At 37.1% G+C, this 23,638-nt stretch overlaps 1 protein-coding gene across 4 annotated transcripts in view; it reads left to right on the forward strand.

Moving 5' to 3' along the window:
* The first annotated feature begins 436 nt into the window (after positions 1 to 436).
* Positions 437 to 23,638, forward strand: part of EMB2738 (GTP-binding family protein) — a 77,496-nt gene continuing 54,294 nt past the window's right edge. For 3 of the 4 annotated variants that reach the window (XR_016435007.1, XM_090019786.1, XM_090019787.1), the window contains exons 1-6: positions 438 to 819; positions 1,109 to 1,176; positions 3,002 to 3,085; positions 3,253 to 3,546; positions 15,204 to 15,343; positions 15,549 to 15,636. Coding sequence is in view for 3 of the 4 variants with exons in the window: in XM_090019786.1 (XP_089875912.1) it covers positions 447 to 819; positions 1,109 to 1,176; positions 3,002 to 3,085; positions 3,253 to 3,546; positions 15,204 to 15,343; positions 15,549 to 15,636 (1,047 nt within the window). In the remaining variant the exon portion in view is untranslated. Of the gene's footprint in view, positions 820 to 1,108; positions 1,177 to 3,001; positions 3,086 to 3,252; positions 3,547 to 15,203; positions 15,344 to 15,548; positions 15,637 to 23,638 lie in introns of all 4 variants that reach the window. The other variant, XM_090019785.1, reaches the window with a different exon arrangement.

The following is a 23,638-nucleotide window of genomic DNA, read 5'->3' on the forward strand; positions in this document are numbered from 1 at the left end:
GATAATATGCGCCTAAGTCCGATCCTAATTTACATTCTTATCTTACTTTAAGTTCCAACTAAATCTGATGGACTTGCAACCCTACCCAGAAGCACCCACATACAAATACTGCAGTTATTTTGAGACTAGGGTGATTTTATCACATGATATTTTCAAACACCGACATAATCTCGAAAAATACCATGATATTTTCACATTCAAAACAATTATACTTTTTATGTTAATAATACTTTATATTTGCCGACATTTAAAACAAAAAAGACTTGATTTTATCGAGGATTTTATCGGCGACAGAAAATCCCGATATAGAGATTTGTGACATTAGTCGAGACAAACGACCGAGATAAAAACCGATTCGATACGAAATCCGAGAGCCACTTCAACCGAATCGACCCTGCTCTTTTATCCACCACGCGGCCACGCCACAATTCAAACCAGACAGAGAGATGGACGTCGTCGTTCCTCTCTGCAAACCCTCTCCATCGCCACAACGAAACTCTTCCTTCTTCCCCAGAGATCCAATTCTCCCTTCGTTCCCTCTCCTTCGCCCTATTCCTCTTCGACTCCGCCCTTTTTCCTTCCCCCTCTCCTCCCGCTCGCGCTTCTCTTCGAACTCCCCCCAAATTCCCTCGCCTTCCGCTCTCCAACCCTCCAATTCCGCCGCCTCCGCCACCAGCGGGGACGAAGACGAATGGGATGACGAGGACTGTGCCTCCGAAGACGCGGGTTTCTCCGTCGCTGATTACGGGGAGCTCGAAGAAGAGGCGAGGAACGCCGTACGGGAGTTCGCCCTCACACTGAATCAAGAACTAGCCCTAGGTATTCGTCTTCTTCTTGGGGGGTTCTAGTATTATTGAGCTTTTGTAATCATTGGTTCTTTTAGAAAGTTGTAAGGCATTCTTGCGGAGAATTAATCCGTGTTCTTCCTTTGATGAATGCTACAAAATGCATAACGGAGCAATCAGGGAAAATGTGTTGCATGATGAATGATTTTTAAAATTTATCTTTTCATTACTTCTACGAAATTGAAGGGGATGTGTCTCTGACTCATTTTCGATCAGATGGTGTATTTTCTTAACTGATTTTGTTTTTTTTTCATTTCGTTTAGAAGAAGATGGACATGATGTGAAGGAATTTTCTAGGCGAAAAGGGATTCAAAAGAGTGTGGATAAGCATGTAAGAATTTGCTTTGATGCGGGTATTCATTGTTTGATTTTCAATCACGTTTATTCAGAAGAAGTCTCAATGCTCGTAAGGGAGCTTGTGGTAGTTGAAAACTTGAAACCAATGTTGTGCCCTAAGTGAGGCAATGTCTAAGCCCAGGTGGAGGCTATTAACCCGTGGGTGGGTTAACTTAAAAGGCATAAATTGATGAAGGAATTAACAAAATAAATGTGAAATATGAATTAATTCTCTTGTGCTTACAAGGAGAGGGTAAGGGGTACTTTATGGCTCAAGGGTTATTTTATAGCTCAAAGGGTGGCTTTTTCCCAACCCCAGGGAACATGATTGCCATTGAGGTTTTAGAGGTGGTAGGTATAAGACTTCCGTTGAAGGTATTATGACAGGTTAGAGGTTTGGGTTTCTCTCGATGTTGGATCGCCCCAAACCCAAGACTGGAGATGTGTGCAAGGCCAGGTTAATAAGCTACAAGTTGTTTGAATATACACTCTAGGCCTTTGCCACTGAGTCCGAGTTGTTTGTATAGTACCCATATAATTGGTGTAAAAAGATAAACAATCTTGTATTGTGCATGTACCTAACACATGACATACATCACTTAAGTAAGAAAAAATAATATAGATAAGAAGCTACTCATGCATACAAGGATGATTTAATATTTCTGGCAAGATCACACATTGTTTAACTGTTCATGATCTTAAAACTAACTTTCATATTAAGGATAAAGAAAGGATGCTAATATGCAAATAAAAAACTAACTTTCATATTAAGGATAAAGAAATGATGCTAATATGCAAATAACTGATGCCATTTAAAGGGAGAAACTTGTGTTATATAAATGATGACCTATCTCTGCTATAAGCAGCAAAAACTGAAATATACCTTAGCCATTAGTTGTGTTCAGATTAGGCGGATACACCTCTGAAAAATAGGTTCAACAAACTGTGTAAAACTATGAGCTAATGCCTGAAGCACCCAAAAGGAGAAGGTAAGCAGCCAACAGAATACCAACACAAGTGATGACAAGGAAATGCAAGTCATAGACTAAAGTAGCAAGAAAGGAGATGAAAATAAGAAAGAAAATAAAGGAAAAAAAACTTTTATTATGATAATATTGGCAAGGTTCTTAACAATTCATTGGGGAACAAATACCTGTGCGTTTGATGAATGACTGAACTCTTAAGGTTATCATTGTAACTAATTTTTCATCATCATTTCACACTCCTTGATATTGTATTTTTTTCCCGCAAATTCTACCATGAAAACACCACCTTAAGATTGTTCAGTTGTTAGATGAGCTCAATATGAATAGAAAAAGTCCAACAGATTGATATTGTTCGACATATGTCCTGCAATTTTGATCCATCTATTGCTTACAACGATGTTTACTTAAAAGGACTTCCGCATGTACAGCAAGACCTGCAATTCTATTGTCAATTTAAACATTTGAAACTGTTACAACGATGTTTCTTGGAAAGGACTTGCACATATTCAGCAAGACTTGCAATTCTATAGTTATTTAAACATTTGAAACTGTTACGTACTTATATTTCAAATTGTTGCCATTGTACACTTGCTTGCTTGCTGTTGCTTAGTCCTTGAAATTTTGTTTTCGTGGGGCTATCTTACTTGAATATGCATTGATGATAGTCTCAACTTCGTTTCTTCTTATTCTAGGCACAATTTTTTGCTCTCATGTGAAAAGAGCATAATACAAACTTCAAGAGGACAACACCTAGGGATACATAATATCATGATGTAAAGAGTACTTGCATGTTACGAGTCAAAATTAACTGAATTTGTTAGTTCTAATTTTCAGATCCCTGATCATCTTCTTCCACGTGTTACAATTGTGGGAAGACCGAATGTTGGCAAATCAGCACTTTTCAATCGTCTTGTTGGGGTATTATCTATATTCACCGTCTTCATGTTTCTCTGTAAAATAGTTGTTTCCTTTTCCAGTAAAGAAACACATGTTCTGTCAGTTTTTGTTGACCATCTTGTAATTCATAAGCTTTGCCTATTTCTTTACTCATTTTGTAAAAACATGCACCATATCTAATGTGACAGGGGAACTTGGCGATAGTAGTAGATGAACCTGGTGTTACTAGAGATCGGCTGTATGGTAGGTCTTTCTGGGGCGGACATGAATTCATGGTAGTTGATACAGGTGGTGTTCTCACTGTTGCAAAATCACAAGCTACTGTAATGGAGGAACTGGCAATTACAACTACCATTGGCATGGATAACATTCCTCTTGCTTCCAGAGAGGCAGCTGTTGCAAGGATGCCCACCATGATTGAGAAACAAGCTGCTGCTGCTGTTGAAGAAGCATCTGTTATTATATTTCTTGTTGACGGCCAGGTAATCTTTAATTGATATATACCTTTAAAAGCTTCCTGGTGATTTTTGTAGTATGAAATCGGATTTTCTCTTCACTTTTGGTGCTCTAAAGACATGAACAACATTTCTTTGTTTTTTTTTCTTTTGACCTAGGAAATGGTTGTTTGTCATGATATGCATGGCTGCCAAATAATTTATTTTTTTGCAATTCCTGTGTGCTCATTTACTTGAATGATTAACAACCTTTTCTGTTCTGTTGGATATTCAAACATATTGATGGTAGAGGAAAAATAAGAGGAATGAAGGCCTCACATCTATAGGGCATCACACGTAAACATTTGTTACTATTCTAGCTTAATTATTGCATCTCAGAACATAAGAAAATATCTTTTAGTGCTATAAGATACAACTACTTGGCAGAATTACAAGATGCAACCTAGTATTACAGAACATTTTCATGATCACCATTTCATATCTTGTTAGGAAATAAGGGTCTTGATGATAGGTGGTATCTACTTGAGATCAAGGATAGAAGTTGAGCGTTTTTATTTCTTTAAGGGCCAATCATTATCTCATTGGACAATTGGTGCTATCAAGCAGCATCCAAAGTGTCTTCTTGCGGTTCCTCAGGAATCTGAATGGTTATCCTTGCAAGTTGGAGATACTGATGAGATGATCAGAATGTTATTATAACTAGCGGAGCTTGTTGTAACTCACAAGTTTTCTGTGCTAGGGACGTCGTTCCTTAAAAGAACTAGTATTTGAATGACACAATAACTTAAGTGTTTTATTTGTGGGAGTATCATGCACTATGTAACCGCGACACGTCGTTTCGGCTGCCATACCCGTGTTGACACGCATCGGGTACGCCGCAGGTTGGGTCGGGTCGGGTCTAACGCAAACCCGAACATCAGAAAACATTTACAATCCCCCTGAAACCCTCAACTCTCTCTCTCTCTCTCTATGGTCTCGCTCTCCCTCCCCCCTCTTACTCTCGTCTTCCCTTTCTCTCCCTCTGGTCTTGACTTCCTCCCCCCCCTCTCTCTCTTATTCTTCTTCGTCTCACTGCAACAAACACACACACAGAGAGAGAGAGAGAGAGAGAGAGAGAGAGAGAGAGAGAGAGAGAGAGAGAGAGAGAGAGAGAGGCTACACCCGTCCCCTTTTATAACTTGGTTAAACCAAGTTCGTTTCGTTGGTCAGGTTTGGATTTGAGAGAGAGAGGCTACGCCCTTCTCCTTTTATAACTTGGTTAAACCAAGTTGGTTTCGTTGACTAGGTTTGGACAAATCCAAACCTGGTCAGCAAAGCTAAAAAAATGACCTTTAAAAAACAAGTTTTTTTCAATGAAGCTAAAACTCTCTCTCTCTCTCTCTCTATATATATATATATATATATTATATATATATATATATAGCCGTGTCCCCGTTCCCTCATTTTTTGAAATTGCCGTGTCGTTGTAATGAAATACAAAATACACAAAGAAATGCCTCTTTTGGGCTTATAAATCACACAAGTATGAGCACAACCAATGACCACTTATTGGTCAAGATACAAACACAAGTACAAGGCCGCTATTGGGCAAGACAAATAATATAAAAAGTATAGAATTTGTATTCCAATGAATGCTTGAAAAAGCCTTACAAACAAGAGGGGATTTATCCCCTATTTATACACAAAAGGGACCACCAAAAGCCATTGGCAGTACTCCCAATAACTCTATTTCAAGGGCATTATAAAGTTTATAATGCCCTTGATAAAAGTGTGAAAATAAAAAAATAGAAACCCTAAAGTGCCCCTAATGAATACAACTAATTACATAAAGTGAAAAGACTAAAACACCCCTAATGGGTATTACCTATTATATCAATAAATATATATGTATATATGCTTTAACACTCACCCTCAAACTTATGGTGTAATCACCAAAAGTTTGTCTAGTAAAAAGTAAAACCGAAGAGACGGAAGAGCTTTCATAAAGATGTCGACAAACTGAAATTATGATGCTACATATGGCAGAATGATGGTCTTCTTCCGGTACTCTTCACGAACATAGTGATAATCCATCTCAATATGTTTGGTGTGTTCATGAAATGTGTGATTGCCAGCTATGACACTTTTATTATCACTGCATAACCTTGAGGGTGATTGCATATGCACCTCAATGTCTCCCAATAATCTTCTCAATCACACAATTCATATGTTGTGGTGGCCATGACTCGGTACTTAGCTTCTGCAACACCTCGAAACTTTAACCAAAAAATGTGACAAATGTTTTTTAACACAACGAAAATAATAAGTTCAATTTGGGTTAAACGTCTCAGGCATGCCAGAGGCATTCATACCAAAGATATCTTTTTATATATTGACTAGAGTCTAACATCAAATAAAATTATAAGTTCATTACAATGAGTTTAAATGGAAATGATTAAACTATCCAAAAGTTGTCTGAAGAATATCAAGAATTCATTTATCAAGGCGCTCCTACAACATTCTGCAACTGCTTCACACCATCTATGCCTTGAAATATTTACTACAACCAGTCTGAACAGTAGGAACACCGAAGAAATAGGTGTCTATTCAGTAACAAGTATGCAACAACATATATTCATACACCAGTCATATGCAATACATTTCTACCTTGAAATCTAAATCAGTTTAAGAAAACTCACAAGATACATCCATTTAGTAATATCCAGACAAGTATAAACTTGATAAACAGGAATCACATTATCAAAGTGAATATTAATTCAATAAAATCATTCTACACAAATTTAGTAATTGTTCCTCTTGTTAATTTTCCTGCGGGTACACGCAAAACCACTGTAACTGTAACAAAAGAGACTATTTGGGAGTTTATTATTCTAAATATTTTGATAACCTAAGTAATCTAACTGAAACTGAAATTTAAAGGGGCGACACATATCGAGAGAGAACCCTAGAGGCCAAACCCAAAACATGATGCATCCTAAACTTTTGCAGAAGAACATTGATCTACCACCTAGAACAAAATTCGGTGTCCGGTCCCCTAACTTCGAGGACTGAGGACCGATTGAGCTATTGCCACTCAGAGCATAACCTAAATGTCCCTGGAGTTTTCTACCACTTACCCTCTCTCAGGTAGGCTCAAGACAGAACAAGTTATCTGTTATTATTATGATATATATATTTTTCTTGTCTTTCAAAACTTTATTAACTTACCTCACATATGCTCAATTGATATTGCACCAATAGCTTAATAGCCCCGACACCCACACCAGGTAACCTACCGCATTGCCTATTTGGCGTGGTTCCCTAAACAACCCACTTATAATAGTGAATAAGATATGGTCCAACTCATTAAATTAACCCATTCGGTGTGCCCCGATACCTTTAAACCAATCAGGATATATAATTTATTTATGTGTGCACATATACTTGAAATTTCTTAATATGGGTGCAACTGCAATACTCTACGGGTCTATTTCAAACCTAAGCCCAAACCTGGGCGACTCCTGGTGTACATGTCTTTTTGCAACACCAGGACATATCATGACACACACCTACACATCTAATTTCGACTCAACATGATTAATATCCAAATTTAAAATACAAGGAAATTACTTATCCATAGGTCTTTACAAATCACAGGTATATATATACATAATCATCCTGCTCATTTACTTAGCTAAACTGCACATGGATGTGGCTAAAGCAACACATATAAATAGCCAAACTATACAAGCGCATGTTTTAAACCATGTACATTCGCGTATCATCCACTTCGTATGCATGCAGTCATTATACAGACTGGATGCATGCAGTCAACATCCAAACTGGATGCATGCAGTCATCATCCAGTACTGCCGGTGCATGTAATCAACAATTTATATGCTGGCACAGACTCAGGCAATTGCAGATGCCTGTTTCCAGCATACTACCTGCCGAAGATATATACAACCAGCAGGGCATGCACTGTTACAGGTTCAGGCACTCATGCAAAATCCTAATCCCAGCATACCACATGCCAAAAATGCATGAAACCAACAGGACATGTGCTGGAAAATGTACAGATGCATAACCCCATTCTAATTCATGCTTATTGATGCATGAAAAATAAGTTCTGGAAATGCAGATGCACGTTCGCAACAAAATACACGCTTAATGAGGCATGTAATCAGTGAAATGCATGCATGTACGCAGGGCATATTCATGTTCAGAAATCTCAGGTATGCATATATATATATTATATGTATTATATATATATAACAATCATCTAGGTACAACCATATATATATATAACAATCATCTAGGTGCAACCATATATATATATATATATATTATATATATAACAATCATCTAGGTGCAACCAGGTTAAAAAATTTTAGATGCACATGTTCAGAAAATTCAGAAACATGTATTCAACAAGTTACAGGTTTATTCATGTTTATCCATAGATGCAGGTATACAATAAATCTAGGCATAACCAGGTTCAAAAGATTTCAGATGCACATGTTCAGAAAAATTCAGAACCATGTTTTCAACAGGTTGTTTATTCAGGTTCACAAATTTAGAGATGCATACTGCATGTTCAACACCATATCCCATGGCTGAGTGGAAGTCACAACATTCATATGCCTATTATAAGGCTGTATGCAGGTGCAACTTGGCACCTTGCACACACTATCGCTACGGGTCCTACCTCGATTCAGTTTGGAGGCCATTGCAGGTTCGTTAATGTAGGCAAATAGGTTGACTTCCACCTGATCCAGCTTCAGTTTGACAGCAGTGACAACACCCTCAGTGCCTTACTTCAATGAGGTCCCTCCCAATCGTGTGGGAGGAACAATGTATATATATATATATATATATATATATATATATATATATATATATATATATATATATAGATAGATAGATAGATAGATAGAGAGAGAGAGAGGGTTAGTGGTTTCCTCCTTTTCCTATATTTCATCCTATTCACCTGCTAATTAGTAGGCTATCTTTTTGCCTTTATTTTTAAAATGATATCTCTCCAAAATCGTGTGGAGAGATACCCTATCTACTTAAAATCCTTTTTACTTTTCTCTTTTCCAGACCTAACTACCTACTTACCATTTGTAGTTAGGAAGTACTTTACTCTTTACTATTTACTTAGTATCCTATCTAATATATATATTTTAAGTAGATGGGTGACAACCCACCCTACTTGGGTTATTCACCCATCGTGGTTAATTGGGTCTACCTAATAAGGATCCCATATCCATTTAGATTTTTGGATCCATATTGGGACAATCCTGATCCATACTAAGAACCAAATTTCCCAGGATCCGAACTCAGGGATCCAAACCCCGAGATCCAAATGAATATCAAGGATCCAATCTCTGAGATCCGATATAAGAGATCCAATATCAAAGATCCAATATTAGAGATCCAATCTCTGAGATTCGACATCCGAGATCCAATATCAAAGATCTAATATCAGAGTTCCAATTTCTGAGATCCGATATCAGAGATCCAATCTATAAGATTCAAATTCTAAGATCCAAACGAAATATCAGTCTGAGATCCGATATCAAAGATCAAATCTCTGAGATCTGATATCAGATATCCAATCTCTGAGATTTCAATTCTAAGATCCGAATGAAATATCAAGGATCCAATATTAGATCGACCAAAGTTTGGAGACACCAATCGGGTCAAACATTATTTAAGATCCGACCCAGATCCAAATCACATCCAAATGTAAAAATACACATAACAAAAAAATCTAGACCATATTAAAAATCGAAATTCATAGTTATTCATGTTGAATCATGTAGTAAAAATTCACAGGCGTTACAACTTTGGTTGACGATAATGACACCTTCTGTTGCTTCTCGTATTTCCAGGACACTAGTGAGTGACTTACAAAGACACATAAACCTGTAGTTGAGCGTCTATCATTATGATTTTCTCTCCAGTTAGAGTCGGTATAAGCAATTAATTCGAGTGGGGAGGATGAAGACAAAACAATCTCTTTAAAAACAAAATTTTGTAAATATCTAATGATACACATAATGACACTCATGTGCACAGTGGTAGGGGAACGTTGGAATTGACTGACTGTATGAACGACATTTGAGATATCAAGTTTGTTGATGGTCAAATATGTGAGAGCCTCAATCGTTTAACGGTAAGGAGTATGATCGTCCAGACGTGTGTCATCATCTATCTTCATTTTTGCATTTATCACTTCAGAAGCATCCACCATTTTCTCTTATGTAATTCTAGACCTGTCTATGATATCAAAAGCAAACTTGGATTGAGTTATAAAATAGCCACGAGCAGAATATGCAACCTCAATCCCTAAAAAGTATTTAAGAAAAACTAAATTAGTTATTTCAAAACTTTGTTTTAAAATATTCTTAATAAAACTAACTCCCTATTTGTCTCCTCCAGTGATGAGCATGTCATCAACATATAGAAGAAGAATAACAATACCTGCATCAGATCTCTTAATAAACATAACAGTGTCAATATAACAAGAAGTAAAACCTAGTTTAACTATAACAAAACTAAAACGATCATACTAGGCTTTAGGCATCTGTTTCAAATCATAAAGGGCTTTCCTTAAGTAAAACACCGTTTCAACTTGAGCCTCATATCCAGATGGTGAATCCATATAAACTTCTTCTTTCAATTCATCATTGAGGAAGACATTTGGACATTCATTTGATAAATGAGCCAACCTCTAATGGCAACTATGGCTATAAGGGTTCTAAGGGAAGTCATCCTAACTACTGGAGTAAAAGTTTCATCATAATCTATTCCATACTCTTGGGTATATAATCCTTGGCCACTAATCTAGCCTTATGTCTCGCTTAAATTCCATCACTCTTGGTTTTAATTTTATGTACCCATCCACAACCTATCGTCTTCTTTCCACGAGGAGGATTTTTTATATCCCATGTTTTAGATTTTTCTAAGGCTCATATTTTATCATTCATATCACTCATCCATTCATGATGATTCTTGGCCGTATTGTATGAGGAAAGTTTAAAGTAAGAAAATATCTTGGCTAGACAAGCTCTATATTGAGTAGTAAAACTTTTGTAGGATACAAATCTATCTAGAGACCTATGTATTCTTTCTGATTTTCTAAGAGTGCTTTGTTCTTGATTTTCTATGCTAGAATATTGTTTTAAGGTATTGGGATGTCTATCACCAATTCTTCTTTTATACTGGATAATTAAAGGTCCACCGTCAATGCCATGAGACTCACCACACTAGATGTTGTATTGAAGTTCATAATTAACATCATTGTTTTTTAACACTACATTTAAGAAATAATTCCAAAAAAGAATAATCATCATTTTCTTTGATATGCACATTTAAACCAAAGAAACTTTCTTGCTCTATAAAGGTAACATTCCTTGATATAGAGTTTATAACTTTATCATGTTTAAGATCATAACGTTTAAAACCTTTTTGGCTTTTCCCATAACCAAGGAAAACACAAGGAACGACTGTAGGAGAAAGTTTGTCATTTTTATTTGTAAAAATAAAACATTACATCCAAAGGTTCTTAGTCTAAAATAGTCACAGGTAGTTTTAGAAAGTTTCTTATAAAAAAATATTTTGAAGTTCAGCTAAAGTCTGATTATGTTTTGGAACATGTTTAAAAATAAGCAAAGTTCTAATGGTTATTTTTGTTAAGGGGGAATGCCCGGCCCAGGGATGAGAGGAATACTAGTTGTCTTTCCCCCCCCTACCGATATAAACAACAACCAGGTTATTGGTGGGGCAGTAGGAATTGAACAACTTGATCCTTAAGGATATGTCGCCCACCGAGCAGTGGCTCCACCCCTCCAAAGTTTGGGTGGGCTATGGAGTTCCATCCTTTGTAGGGCGGATCGGTGAGAAAAAGGTTCATTCCTCGTGGGCGGGATTCCGTGATTCGTTTTCCATCACCCATGGTTCAAGCAGCTGGCTTCATCGATTTCCCTGCCCGGTAAGCTAGGTTCATTGCTTGCACCGTTCGGTCCGTGTGCCTAAATACGCTTCGCCTCTGCCCCCATGCCCCCTTCCTTTATCGTCCAACCCGAATCAGGCGGCCCCCGAAGGGAGGGAGATAGGAATTCTCATGCGGATAAAGACCACCAGGAGAGGGGGCTTTGGAAGTTCCTGGTTTTGGGGGTAGGGAGAAGTCTTTCCATTTCCAAGGTACTCGATGCCATCCGATTCGATTCGACCCAACAGTGATTCCAATCCCCGAATTCGACCTACCTAAGCGCGTCCATGCCATTGCGGTTGAAGGGAAAGTTTTATAGGACGACTATTAGACCCGCTTTACTATATGGTACAGAATGTTGGGCTGCCAAGAGACATCATATTCAAAAAATGAGTGTAGCTGAGATGCGGATGCTTAGATGGATGTGTGGAAATACAATAAAAGATAAGATTCAGAACGAAGAGATACGTAAGAAGGTAGGTGTTGCACCCATTGAAAATAAGATGCGAGAGAATCGTTTACGGTGGTTTGGACATATTCGGCGAAGGCCTAATGATGCTCCAGTTAGAAGGTTAGAGAAATGGGAAAATATATTAGTTAAAAGAGGTCGGGGTAGGCCTAGGAAGACTTGGATGGAGATGATAGGAAAGGATATGAATGCTTTGAACCTCACCAAGGACATGGCGTTGGATAGAAATGATTGGAGGAAAAGGATTCATGTGGAAGACCCAAAATGAATTTCTTTTTTGGTTCATATCGCTGACCCCAATTGTTTTGGGATGAAGGCGTAGTTGTTGTTGTTGTTGTTGTAAAGTTCTAATGGTTGGTTTCTACTATATGCCTGTGTTTCCTTTTTGCCAAACCATTTTGTTGAAGTGTGTTTGCACAAGATCTTTGATGCAAAATGTCATGATTTTTTAAATAATTTTTAAAGTCATTTGACTATATTCTTCCCCTGAATCAGAACAAAATATAGAAATATTATTTTAAAGAGATCTTTAACAAGGTTATAAAAGTTTTGAAAGTTTTAAAAACTTCATATTTGTGCCTAAGAAAATAAATCCAAGTGAAGCTATAATAATCATCCACAAAAATCACATAATAAGTAAATCCTTCTTTAGAAGCAACAAGAGCAGGACCCCAAACATGCAAGTGTATTAATTCAAGTGATTTGGAAGCAAAAAAATTTCTCTCTTGATAAGAATGGTTGTCATTTTCCTAAGGATATAATCAGTACATTGAATTTTTTCATTACAAAATTTTCTTAAATGAGATACATTGGATAACTTAGAAATGCTAGGATGACTTAGTCTTTGATGCCGCAAAAAATATCCAATTTTGTGTATTAAAAAAAAGTATCTTTAAGAATGATCAACCGGTTCATGTAGTGGAGCTCTCCTTCTCTATGTCTTTACTCAATCTGCTTGCCGGACTACATATCTTATATTAAACGTTAGTCAAAAGTGAAGGAAATACTACAACCATGGTAAATAATTTGAGAAATTGAAAGAAGATTTAAATTAAGTTTTGGAACAATTCTGACTTTTGAAATAAAAAAGTTTGAAGAATTTGTAAAATTTTCATTTCCTTTAATTTCAAGAGAGGATTCATTAGCAATAAAAACATTAGAGCTACTTGAATTAATACTACAATGAGAGAGTATAGTATTATTAGGGTTCATGTGAAGTGAAGCACTAGAATCTAGCAGCCAAGAAATCTTAAAGGGACGTGAGGAAGAGGAGACTGCGGCACTGGTTAGGGAGGATGAGCCTTTGAGGAGCGGTTGTAGAGCTTCTGCGAGTTGGGACAAAGATAAGTTTTTGTAACTGGAGTTGTTGGTATCTTTGCCTTCTTGAAGAGCTTCTAAGGTAGCTACTCTTTTCTCATCATTTTTAAATTCAGGGAAATATGGTTTGATGTGCACCGGTTCTCCATAATTATAACAAATAATTTTTCCTTTTCTACTATCATTTCTCCCGCTATATCTTGTATCATTGTTTCTTGTCCTCCCAAAATTATTCTTGTTGAAATGAAGAGGCGTATATGAATAAGTATTGGCACCAGGTCTAGATACCGTCAATACGTTGTCCTTGGTCTTCTTAGATTCTATTATGAATTGTAGCCTTGTTTCTTCCATGCATACTTGTGCTAAAATCTCATGCAAAGAAGGAAGCTCGTCTTGCTTTCAGTTTTGGTGGATGGTTGAAACCCAAACATGTTCAAATTCAGGCCTAAGCCCTCTCATAAATTGAAGAAATTGCTCACTAAGGATTTGAAGTTTCCTACGACGAGCATCAAAGGTATCCCAAATAGGCTCCATTTTAGCCATTTGGTCCCAAAGTCAGTTGAGAGTTCTATAGTACTTTCTAACACTTTTAATCTCCTTGCTTGCAATTATGAATTTTATCTTGCAATTTTCATTTATGGGCGACATCATTTTGCGGGTAGGTTTGTTTGATAAAACCCATGCTTCATCGACCCTCTCAAATCCTAATATATGTTCGCAAGGTTCTTCACACATACTTCCCATAAATAGGGATAAAACCTTGGTATGACCAACATCCTATTCTTTAACGACCCTTTTATAGTCTAAAAGAGCATTTTCTCTGTCTTTGTCTTTAATAAGTTTATATTTTGTTACTCCATCTTCTCCACAAATAGATTTTCTAAGAATAATATGGAACCATCAACATAGTCCCACAAGTCTTTGCCAACCAAGATTCTTTTCATACCGGTGGCTCACATATTATAGTTTTTCCCATCGGACTTGACGGGAACAACCATAATTACTTTTTCGTCCATTGTACCAAGAGAATAAAAAGTAAGAGAAGAGAATAAATAGAGAGAGAAAAAAGGAAGATGGCAAAAACGTGTTGAAGAAGGTTGATGACGCGCTTAACGAATTAATGAACCAACACTCCACCGATCTCACATGCTTCCTCTTCACGTACAAAATACACAAAGAAATGCCTCTTATGGGCTTACAAATCATACAAATATGAGCACAACCAAGGAACACTTATGCGTCAAGATACAAACACAAACACAAGGACACTAATGGGCAAGACAAAGAACATAAGAAATATAGACGTTGTATTCCAATGAGTGCTTGAAAAAGCATTACGAACGAGAGGGGATTTATCCCCTATTTATACCAAAAGGGACCACCAAGAGCCATTGGGAGTGCAGCTAGAAATATAGCGGTTGGGCGCACTCCCAACAGCTCTATTTCAAGGGCATTATAAAGTCTATAATGCCCTTGATAAAAGTGTGAAAATACAGAAAATTAGAAACCCTAAAGTGCCCCTAATGAACACAGCTGATTGCATAAAGTGAAAGGACTAAAATACCCCTAATGGGTATTACCTATTACATCAATAAAAAAAACATATACATATATATACTTTAACAGTCGTACCCTCTGCACCCATACTAGTACCCAGGTGACATAGATCATGGATATGTCCCCTTTATGTTTATTGTAGATGTCACTAAAATGTTCGTGTAAGTGTTCGCTAGTATAGGCATTATCATTTCATAATGTTGAAGCGGTGTGTAGCTATGTGTCACACTTTGGCTCCTATTAAATGTCCTTCTTTGAGCATTAGCTCCATGGGTTGAAGGCACATGTTTTTAGTATTAGTTGGTGCTTAGATTGTTGAAGCTTGTTTTACTCGCAGTTTCAAGATTAACAGATATTTAACAGGCAGGTCTAACGGCAGCTGATGTGGAAATAGCAGACTGGCTGCGGAAAAACTACTCAGATAAGAAGATAATTCTTGCAGTGAATAAATGTGAATCTCCACGCAAGGGACTAATGCAAGCATCTGAGTTTTGGTCGCTTGGGTACCTTTTTCTCCCTTTCCTTTTCAACAATTTCCGTGATGCATGAGCAATTGGATGTATCAGAATGTTTGTATGGATCATGCATTTTGATAGTTGGATGAATAATACCTGTTTCTTATTTGCTGGCTTTTCAATTTTGGTAGTGCTACTAAAAAGTTGTTCTTGCATTGACATGATTTGCTAATTTGTTTTAGTGGATCCTTAGGTTTTCCCCACTCCCAATATCTGCCATATCAGGAACTGGGACAGGGGAGCTTCTTGATCTTGTTTGCTCCGAACTTAAAGTAATTGAGGTAATGTCCTCATACATGTTTTTCTCTCTTTTTTAGATAGAAAATGTAAGTTTAATTGAATGAAACTCATCATGAGGAATATTTTTTTCTGGAATATATTTAGGTGAAGCCAACTATATGAGACACATACTCAATATGATTATTTTTAGATTTGATTCAGGGCAATTCATGTGGTCATTTTCTGCTGTTAGTTTACCTACTTGCTACGTGGTGTACTATCTCAAGCAAGAAACACTATTCGTGGTATTATTCTCACTTTTGATTGTATGTATTGGTGTGAGAATCCAAACCCAACAATCATGGCAAGTCCCTGTGAGCAAACTTAAATACAGAACAGTGATACTGATACAATGTTTTCTGCCTAGCAAGTTGGTTCTTAGTTGACAGTGTCCACTGAACCCCACTTCTGTACTGGTAGTATATTATGCGGACCAGCTTTACCTGAAATATGAACAGTGGTAGTTTCAAACTGTCTGTACCACTTCATGAACATTAACTCTTCATTGTTGTCCAGAAAGAAAGGGTAAATTTCAATTAATCACTAAAGTTTCCCTATAATTACTATAAACACCAAAGCTTTTTACCTTTTCAAATGCACTCTAAAGTACTGGCACCAAATGCCCCTAATTGTAAGTCACTGTTAGCTGAACCGTGGTTTAGCATTAACTCATGCATTGAAATTCTCATTTTACCTTTGCAAAAGATGCAGTATGTAATCCTTATCTTCATGCTCACGATTGCCTTTTTGCCCTAAAACAAAATTCTTCTTTGCTTGGCATCTTCTTCACAATTACCATTGTTATCATATTTTCTAGGGTTTTAACTAGGTTGGGCCATCTCAAGTCTCATCAAACTTAGATTTGAATTGGGTCAAAAAATGTAATATCTACGAATTTTAAGGTTTTAGGTTAGGATCCGTTACCCGGATCCAAAAGGACGTAACAACCCGGATTGTTGGCTTTAGCTGTTTAAATTTATTTGAAAATAATAAGTTTTGTTTTCCTTCAAAAATTGGGCATGAGAACTGCATTTCGGATCCAAGATCCCTAAATAATCTGTATTGCATGAGTGGTTTTATACATTTTGGGCCCAAATCCGTTTCCTCGATCCAAAAGAAATATATATGGGTATTAAAGGCATAAGTGTAATAATAATGTTTAATAAATAAATTAAAATAAAAAAATAGTTACGTGGGATTGGATCCACGACTGGACCCAAACGGATCCAACATTTTGGATCCACATCTTTTTTTCGGAGTCGGATCCACATTCAAATCAGACCCGGATCCACTTTACTATTGGATCCCGAGTCACGGATTTGCAGGGCTCAGAACTGGACCCGACCCGCACTGTATAAAGTGAAAAAAAAAGAAACGTAAGGGCGCTACAAAGCTGCCCGATGAGATAGTGCATTAGGGTTCTCGGAACCCTAACACAGGAAATAGCTTTGGCTCAGTGGAGGGCTCTTGCGCAGCCGCCGAAAAAGGGATGCTCCTTCCTTTTCGGGGGTCGCCCTCTTCAATAAGGGGTCCCCGAACCCCTGTTCCTCTCATCCCTCATCTCTTTTTCTCTCACTCTCTCTCGTCTCCCTCTGCGCAAGCCATCGACGCTGCCCTGGAGTTCGCTGGAGCCTCTCTCGCCGGCACCCTCGCTACGTGTGACTGGATCGATGCCGCCGCCCCTGCCGAGCCCTTCTCTCCTTCTCGATCTTCACCTCCTCTCGTTGTAGCAGCAACCATCTCGCCGGAAAAAAGGTAGGTTTTCCTGTTGGTTTTTCTGTGGGTCAAGCATACGATGAGGGTGTAGTGAATCCCCAAAATCCGAAAGTTTTTTTTTTTTGGGTATTTAGGTTTTTAAGCCACCAGAAATGCCAAATCCCTGATTTGGGGATTTTGGATTATCGATAGTAGGAGTCATTACGCTGGGTGTGGGTTTAGGTTTCGGCTGCTGTGAAAAATATAGATGCTACAGGAGTTTTCAGATTTCTGTTAAGGGCATATACCCTGATAACCGTGTCCTCCCAATTTTATTTCCCTAATTGATTCATGAATGTCCATTTTATTTTGTTAAATCACTGAAACTATCCACTATTAGTTACAATGTTATGTTACTCCTATGAGAGGAAGCACGTCATTCTAATTTCACTGTTGGAGGGCTGTAAATCAAAGTCGATTAACCTCTGTTAATATCAAGGTGTGAAAATATATATATATATATATATATATATATATATATGTATAAGACACCTGATCAGTGTGTTACAACTATGGAACCTATATTAAACTATCTGAAATGAATTCAGGTTCAAATTAATTTTTGTCCGAATTAATGTAAGTTCTGAAAACTTAATGCTTAGAATATCTTAATGTTGTGATTCGTTTATATGCATAAATTTTTAGTTGAGTTAAATGCCTTTAATCAGCCTTGACACCTATTACGTGATAGTAAGGTTTATCTGTCAACGGTTGGAGTTATTTACATTTCAGTTTGTATAATTCTGCAGCACACTTACATACCTAGTTCATGCCAATTATTGTACACTTACATGCACACATGGGAATATTACTTGTAGAATTTTCTTTCACCACTTTCTTGTCCACACATGAAAAGAACTTCCATAGCATGTACATCTGCATTTGGGCGCTGGAGCGTATTCAGTGCTACCTACAGTGTTATGCTGTTAGACCCAGCCGGGTGTTCGGCTGAGTATGAGCTGGACGGTTTAGTAGAGAAAAACATGGAGATCAGTAACCACACCAAGATACATGGTGTACATGTATGTTGATTTAAAATTCTTTCACAGGTTTCCTTAATTTATATGGGTAAAATTTTCTCGTGTGTAGGTGTGTAACTGTTTCTTAATTGTGGAATGTTTTAGCTGCATACTTGCTCAATAATCATGCTTCCTATCAGATATATGACCGTGTAATTGTTCTTATATATATATATATATATATATATATAGGCGGGTAACTGTCCAGCCTCGACAGCACACACAGGCTGGGCTGGGCCAGTGCAGGTGCTGTCAGGCCCCAGCCAATGGGGTTGGCTGGGCTGGCTTAGTTATCCAGTCTGTTTGCCAGACCCGACCCAGTTGACTGGTGTCGACTGAGCCTGGTTGGTACCTCAGTCGACTGGGTCGGCTGGAGGTGAACCTCTTGATGAAGAGAGACCTTTGTACTCTAAATATAATTGTAAATATATATAAATATAGGTGCTAAGAATCGGTATTTGCATGATGGTTGTACTTGACCAAATTATGCAGAAGATAGGCATGCACTTAATGAAATTTTGAAGTTGACAATTAGGTGGAGCTTGATAGAAACTGATGTTGATGGGCATATGACATTTCCAAACCGAGCCAGGGCCTTGATAGTTACACACATTTGAAAGAATATGTGCATTTGACGTTTATTTCAATGAAAAACATGCATTTACAAGTACGCGTGCACATGAATCTTTGAAACCATGCTTGTGAGTGTTGTTGTTTCATGTCCATGGTTATATTGGCATATATGGATGCGCATTTGGATACACTTGTCGTGGAGATTTATGTTTTCACTTGACTGTTATGACTATGGTACACATGAGTGTGAGCATGATTCAATTATTAGTAAGTCTTCTAGAACATGTACACTTGATTTATATGTGAAATTGTACATGTACACTCACACACTTAAAGAAACCATGGATCGGTTAAGACCCATATGTGATGTAGGTAACACACACATATTGAAAATGCATATGAATGAATTATGACATGCATATGTTTGGGTTTATATTTGCATGAATATATATGCTTTTGGCATTTTGGCCTAGTGTTATAAATGAAACACTACTTGGTTTTATTATGTGATGCACCGATGGCCTACGGGACCATCACCGGCCTGGAGAGCCGTGGGTTTGATTTTCTTTTATATATGTTTTTAAAAGCATCACTTAAACCGCATAAGATCGTTTGGCACTTTACTACACTGTTCTAGTGGTTTGTACGGGCTGGAGTCCCGAATGGGTCCCTGCAAGGAAGGATGCGGGGTTTTCACTTTACTTTTGCATATGTGTGGCAAACTTAAAGAAATGGACTTAATTAAAAATATTATAAATAAGAACAGTGAATATACATTCTGGGATATCTCATCTGGAGTATGAGAATCTTAGTTATCCGGTCTTGGGGAGACTGTGAGGATACAAAAACTCCGTGTACGTTGTTGCCCCTGAACCCGATATTGTGGTTCTTCTCCTGGCCACGGTTTTAGGGAGAGCCCGCCACTTTACCCGGGAGTGGTGTGTTAGTCACAGCTGTGAGTTTATGGTACCAAGGAAGTGGCACTTGTGGGCGTGGGGTGTCCCTTGTGTCCCCGACATTAGATGTGGAGGTCTAATGTTCCGATGGATGATGCTGTTTCCTGATATCGGTCGAGGGCTAAGTGGGAACCCAGTAATAAAATACAAATTGTGTGTTAAGCTACCCTGGGAACCTACTTGACCTCGGGGTTTGTACCCGTTTGGTGTATCCGCGGGCCACGGTAATTAAAAAGAGGAACTTAAAGATGTATGCATTTAATAGGGCATGCATATGAAAGAGAAATTTAAGGAAAGATAATAAGAGGATTCATGCATTTCGCATAAGTCATGCATTTTCTTACTATGCATTAGAACATGCATATGTTATCTGTTTCCTTAATTGTTATAGGTTTGGTGGATGCATGATGTTTAACTTTCAATGTATGTTAAATGTCTTGTTGTAATAAAATTATGCATCATAGTATGATTTAATGTTTCTTTATGCATAATGGATGTACCTTGTGGCATGAATGCGTTCCTGAATTATGATCTGTTATAATTGCATTTCTTTGAATCATTGTATGAATTCGTATATGTGGTTATGGGATATTGAAATGATTGCTTTTGATGATACTTGTCAGATTGCTTCTCATAAATTGTTGACTGTTGTAGCGTAGTTCTTTACTTATTCTTGTATGAGTTGAAAATCACATTTGGCACCCACACCATATACTTGACACATGATATACCTGCAAGAACAATTACAGTAATTCCTACTTAGACAGTTGTAGTCTAATTCCTATAAAATCTCAGGTGAAGAGTTGGATTCAGGAGCGACTGCGGGATGAGGCTTCGATCGGGATTTTTGGATTTACTGTTCCAAGGATAGTGTGAGAACTCTGATCTTAATTTTCATTGATATTGGAATGAAAAGAATGTTTTGGTCTTGCTCCATCTGTAATGTTCTGGAATGCTTAGCCCTACAATATGACTTGTTTCCGCTGTATTGAAAAAAAAAAAATCCTCAAAATTTGGGTTAAGATTTCGGGGCGTTACAAAAAATTAGACCAAAACCTGTTCCATATGAATCAAGTTCGAGCTCAGTTGGTATGGTTTTAATTTAAAACTTGTATGGGTTATACATTGGATTAGATTAAATGCATGGAGTTCAAAATTCTAATTAGGCCTATTTTTTATAGGAATTTCAACTCAGCCGAACCAGATTTGATTCATGTAAGTAGGGGTGTCAATGGGTTGGGTATGACCCGATGCTAACCCGTACTGGGTTTGGTATGAAGGAATGAAATCCGATTAAGAGTTTGGGTTGGACTTATAGGGTTCAATTGATATGCGGACCGAGTATGGTTTATGAAATTTCATACCAGATCCGCGTCCAACCCCTGTTCTGATTAAGATATGCAATTTTTCAATGCAAAAAATATAAAACATATTATTTTAGAAGGTATGGCAGGGGTCTGGTTTAGCTAATCCTCATCGGACCTGAGTATGGTTTTTCCTATGATAAGTCCAGTTAGACCTAGGTTTAGTCTTGTTTCCAACACCTCTAGTTGGATCCGGTGTGAAATCTCCTTCTCAACTAAGGATTGCTCTATACATGATCTCTGGTCCGAGAAGCAGATTGGGCAAGGCTATAGGAGGGGAGATCTCTATTACATGAGCAAATTGAAACTTTCCACTAACTTTTTTTGTAATCATGTTCAAGATAAAAATATTGAAACTTGTCACCGAAGACTTGGACATCCAAGTTTCTAAAAAATGTACTCATTTCCTTTTGAAAAGAAATTTTGTAATGAGAAACATTTTGTTTGCAAGAATTGTATTTTTGAAAAAATGAAATCCACTCCTTTTCCAAATAGAACTTTTGTGTCCAAAAGATCTTTTGAGTTAGTCCATTCGGACGTTTGGGGCCTTTCTCCGATCATATCGAAAGGAAGATACTCCTATTATGTTACTTTCATTGATGACTACACTAGATATGTGTGGATCTATTTTCTCAATTTAAAACCCGAAGTCTTTGACTTCTTCAAGAAATTTCATATGATAGTCAAAAATCAATTTTCAAGTAATATCTCTACTCTTAGATCCGATTCGGGTGAAGTGTATCTATCAAATGGATTTCAAAATTATTTGGAAACAAATGGAATTTGTCATCAAAGATCATGTCCTAGGACTCCTCAACAAAATGTTCTAGCCGAAAGAAAGCATAGACACATTTTCGAAACCACTAGGATACTTCTTATTTCCAAAGAAATTCGAAAAAGTTATTGGGCTGAAGCCGCTTTAACTTTCACTTACTTGATAAATAGAATAATATCTTCATTCTTACAAAATACATCTCCATATGAAAAATTATTTGAAAGAACACCCGATTTCAATAGATTAAGAATTTTTGGATGTAAATGTTTTGTCTTTACACATAAAACAGATAAATTATCTCCTAAAGCTATTGAATGTATTTTCTTAGGATATAGAGAAAATCAAAAGGGTTTTAGATGCTTCGATATTAAAAATAACAAACTATATGTATCTAAAGATGTAACCTTTTTAGAAAATGAAAATGGTTTTGAGAAAACTAAAGATATTGACGAAAGCGAATATGCTTTCTTATTTGATCTTCTCTCTCAAGAAGATGTGACTCCTCAAGAAGAGAAAATCTCTAATGATTTTTTTGAATGATCTAGAGGATATTCCCCTTAACAATGTTGAAAATGAAAGTGATAGACCCATCCAAACCTATGTTAGGCGTGGTTAACAAGTTCCCATGAGTGCCTTAGAAAAATACTCTCAAGGCTCCAACATAAAAGAAACCTCTTTAAGGAGATCCGGCCGAATCTCCAATCCTCATAATAGGTTTGTTTCCTATGAGTCTCTAACACCAAAGTATAGAGCGTGTCTAATTGCGTTACACTTTTTTTATGAACCTTCACATTATAATGAAGCCAAAAACATTCCTCAGTGGGTTAAAGCCATGAACTTAGAACTTAGTGCTCTTGAAAAGGCAAAAACTTGGGAAATAACCTCATTATCCACTGGAAAGAAATCTATTGGATGTAGATTGGTCTTCAAAATTAAAACTAAAAGTGATGGGTCATTACAACACTATAAAGCCCGATTGGTAGCAAAATGATACGCTCAAGAATACAGTATAGACTATGAAGAAACCTTCTTTCCCGTAGCTAGGATGACTAGTGTTAGACTCTTATTGCGGTTGCGTCAGTTAAAAAATGGCTTATTTATCAATTAGATGTTAAGAATGCATTCCTAAATGATGAATTAAATGAAGAGGTTTACATGAATCCTCTACCAGGAGTATGTATTGGTGAAAATAAAATTCTCAAACTTAAAAAGACATTATATGGTTTAAAGCAAGCTCCAAAGGCTTGGCATGATAGATTTAGCAATGTAATGACAAACTTAAATTTTCGCTCATGCTATACTGACACTGCTTTGTTTGTGAAAAGTGCAGGGTCATTTCTACTACTTTATATTGATGATATGATCATCACTAGAAGTGATAAACAAAGAATCATTGATATTAAGAAAGTTTTAAAAGAGAATTTTGACATGTCTGGCCTTGGTTTCTTAAGATATTTTTTAAGAATTGAAGTAGCTTATTCTCCCCGAGGGTACATTCTTTCTCAGATGAAACTTGTTGCTGACATTTGTTCCAAATCTGGCATCTCAGATGATAAGAAGAC

This window comes from Nuphar pumila, chromosome 10 (genome assembly GCF_984573655.1).
Source record: "Nuphar pumila chromosome 10, dmNupPumi1.hap1.1, whole genome shotgun sequence".
Classification (NCBI taxonomy): Eukaryota; Viridiplantae; Streptophyta; class Magnoliopsida; order Nymphaeales; family Nymphaeaceae; genus Nuphar; species Nuphar pumila.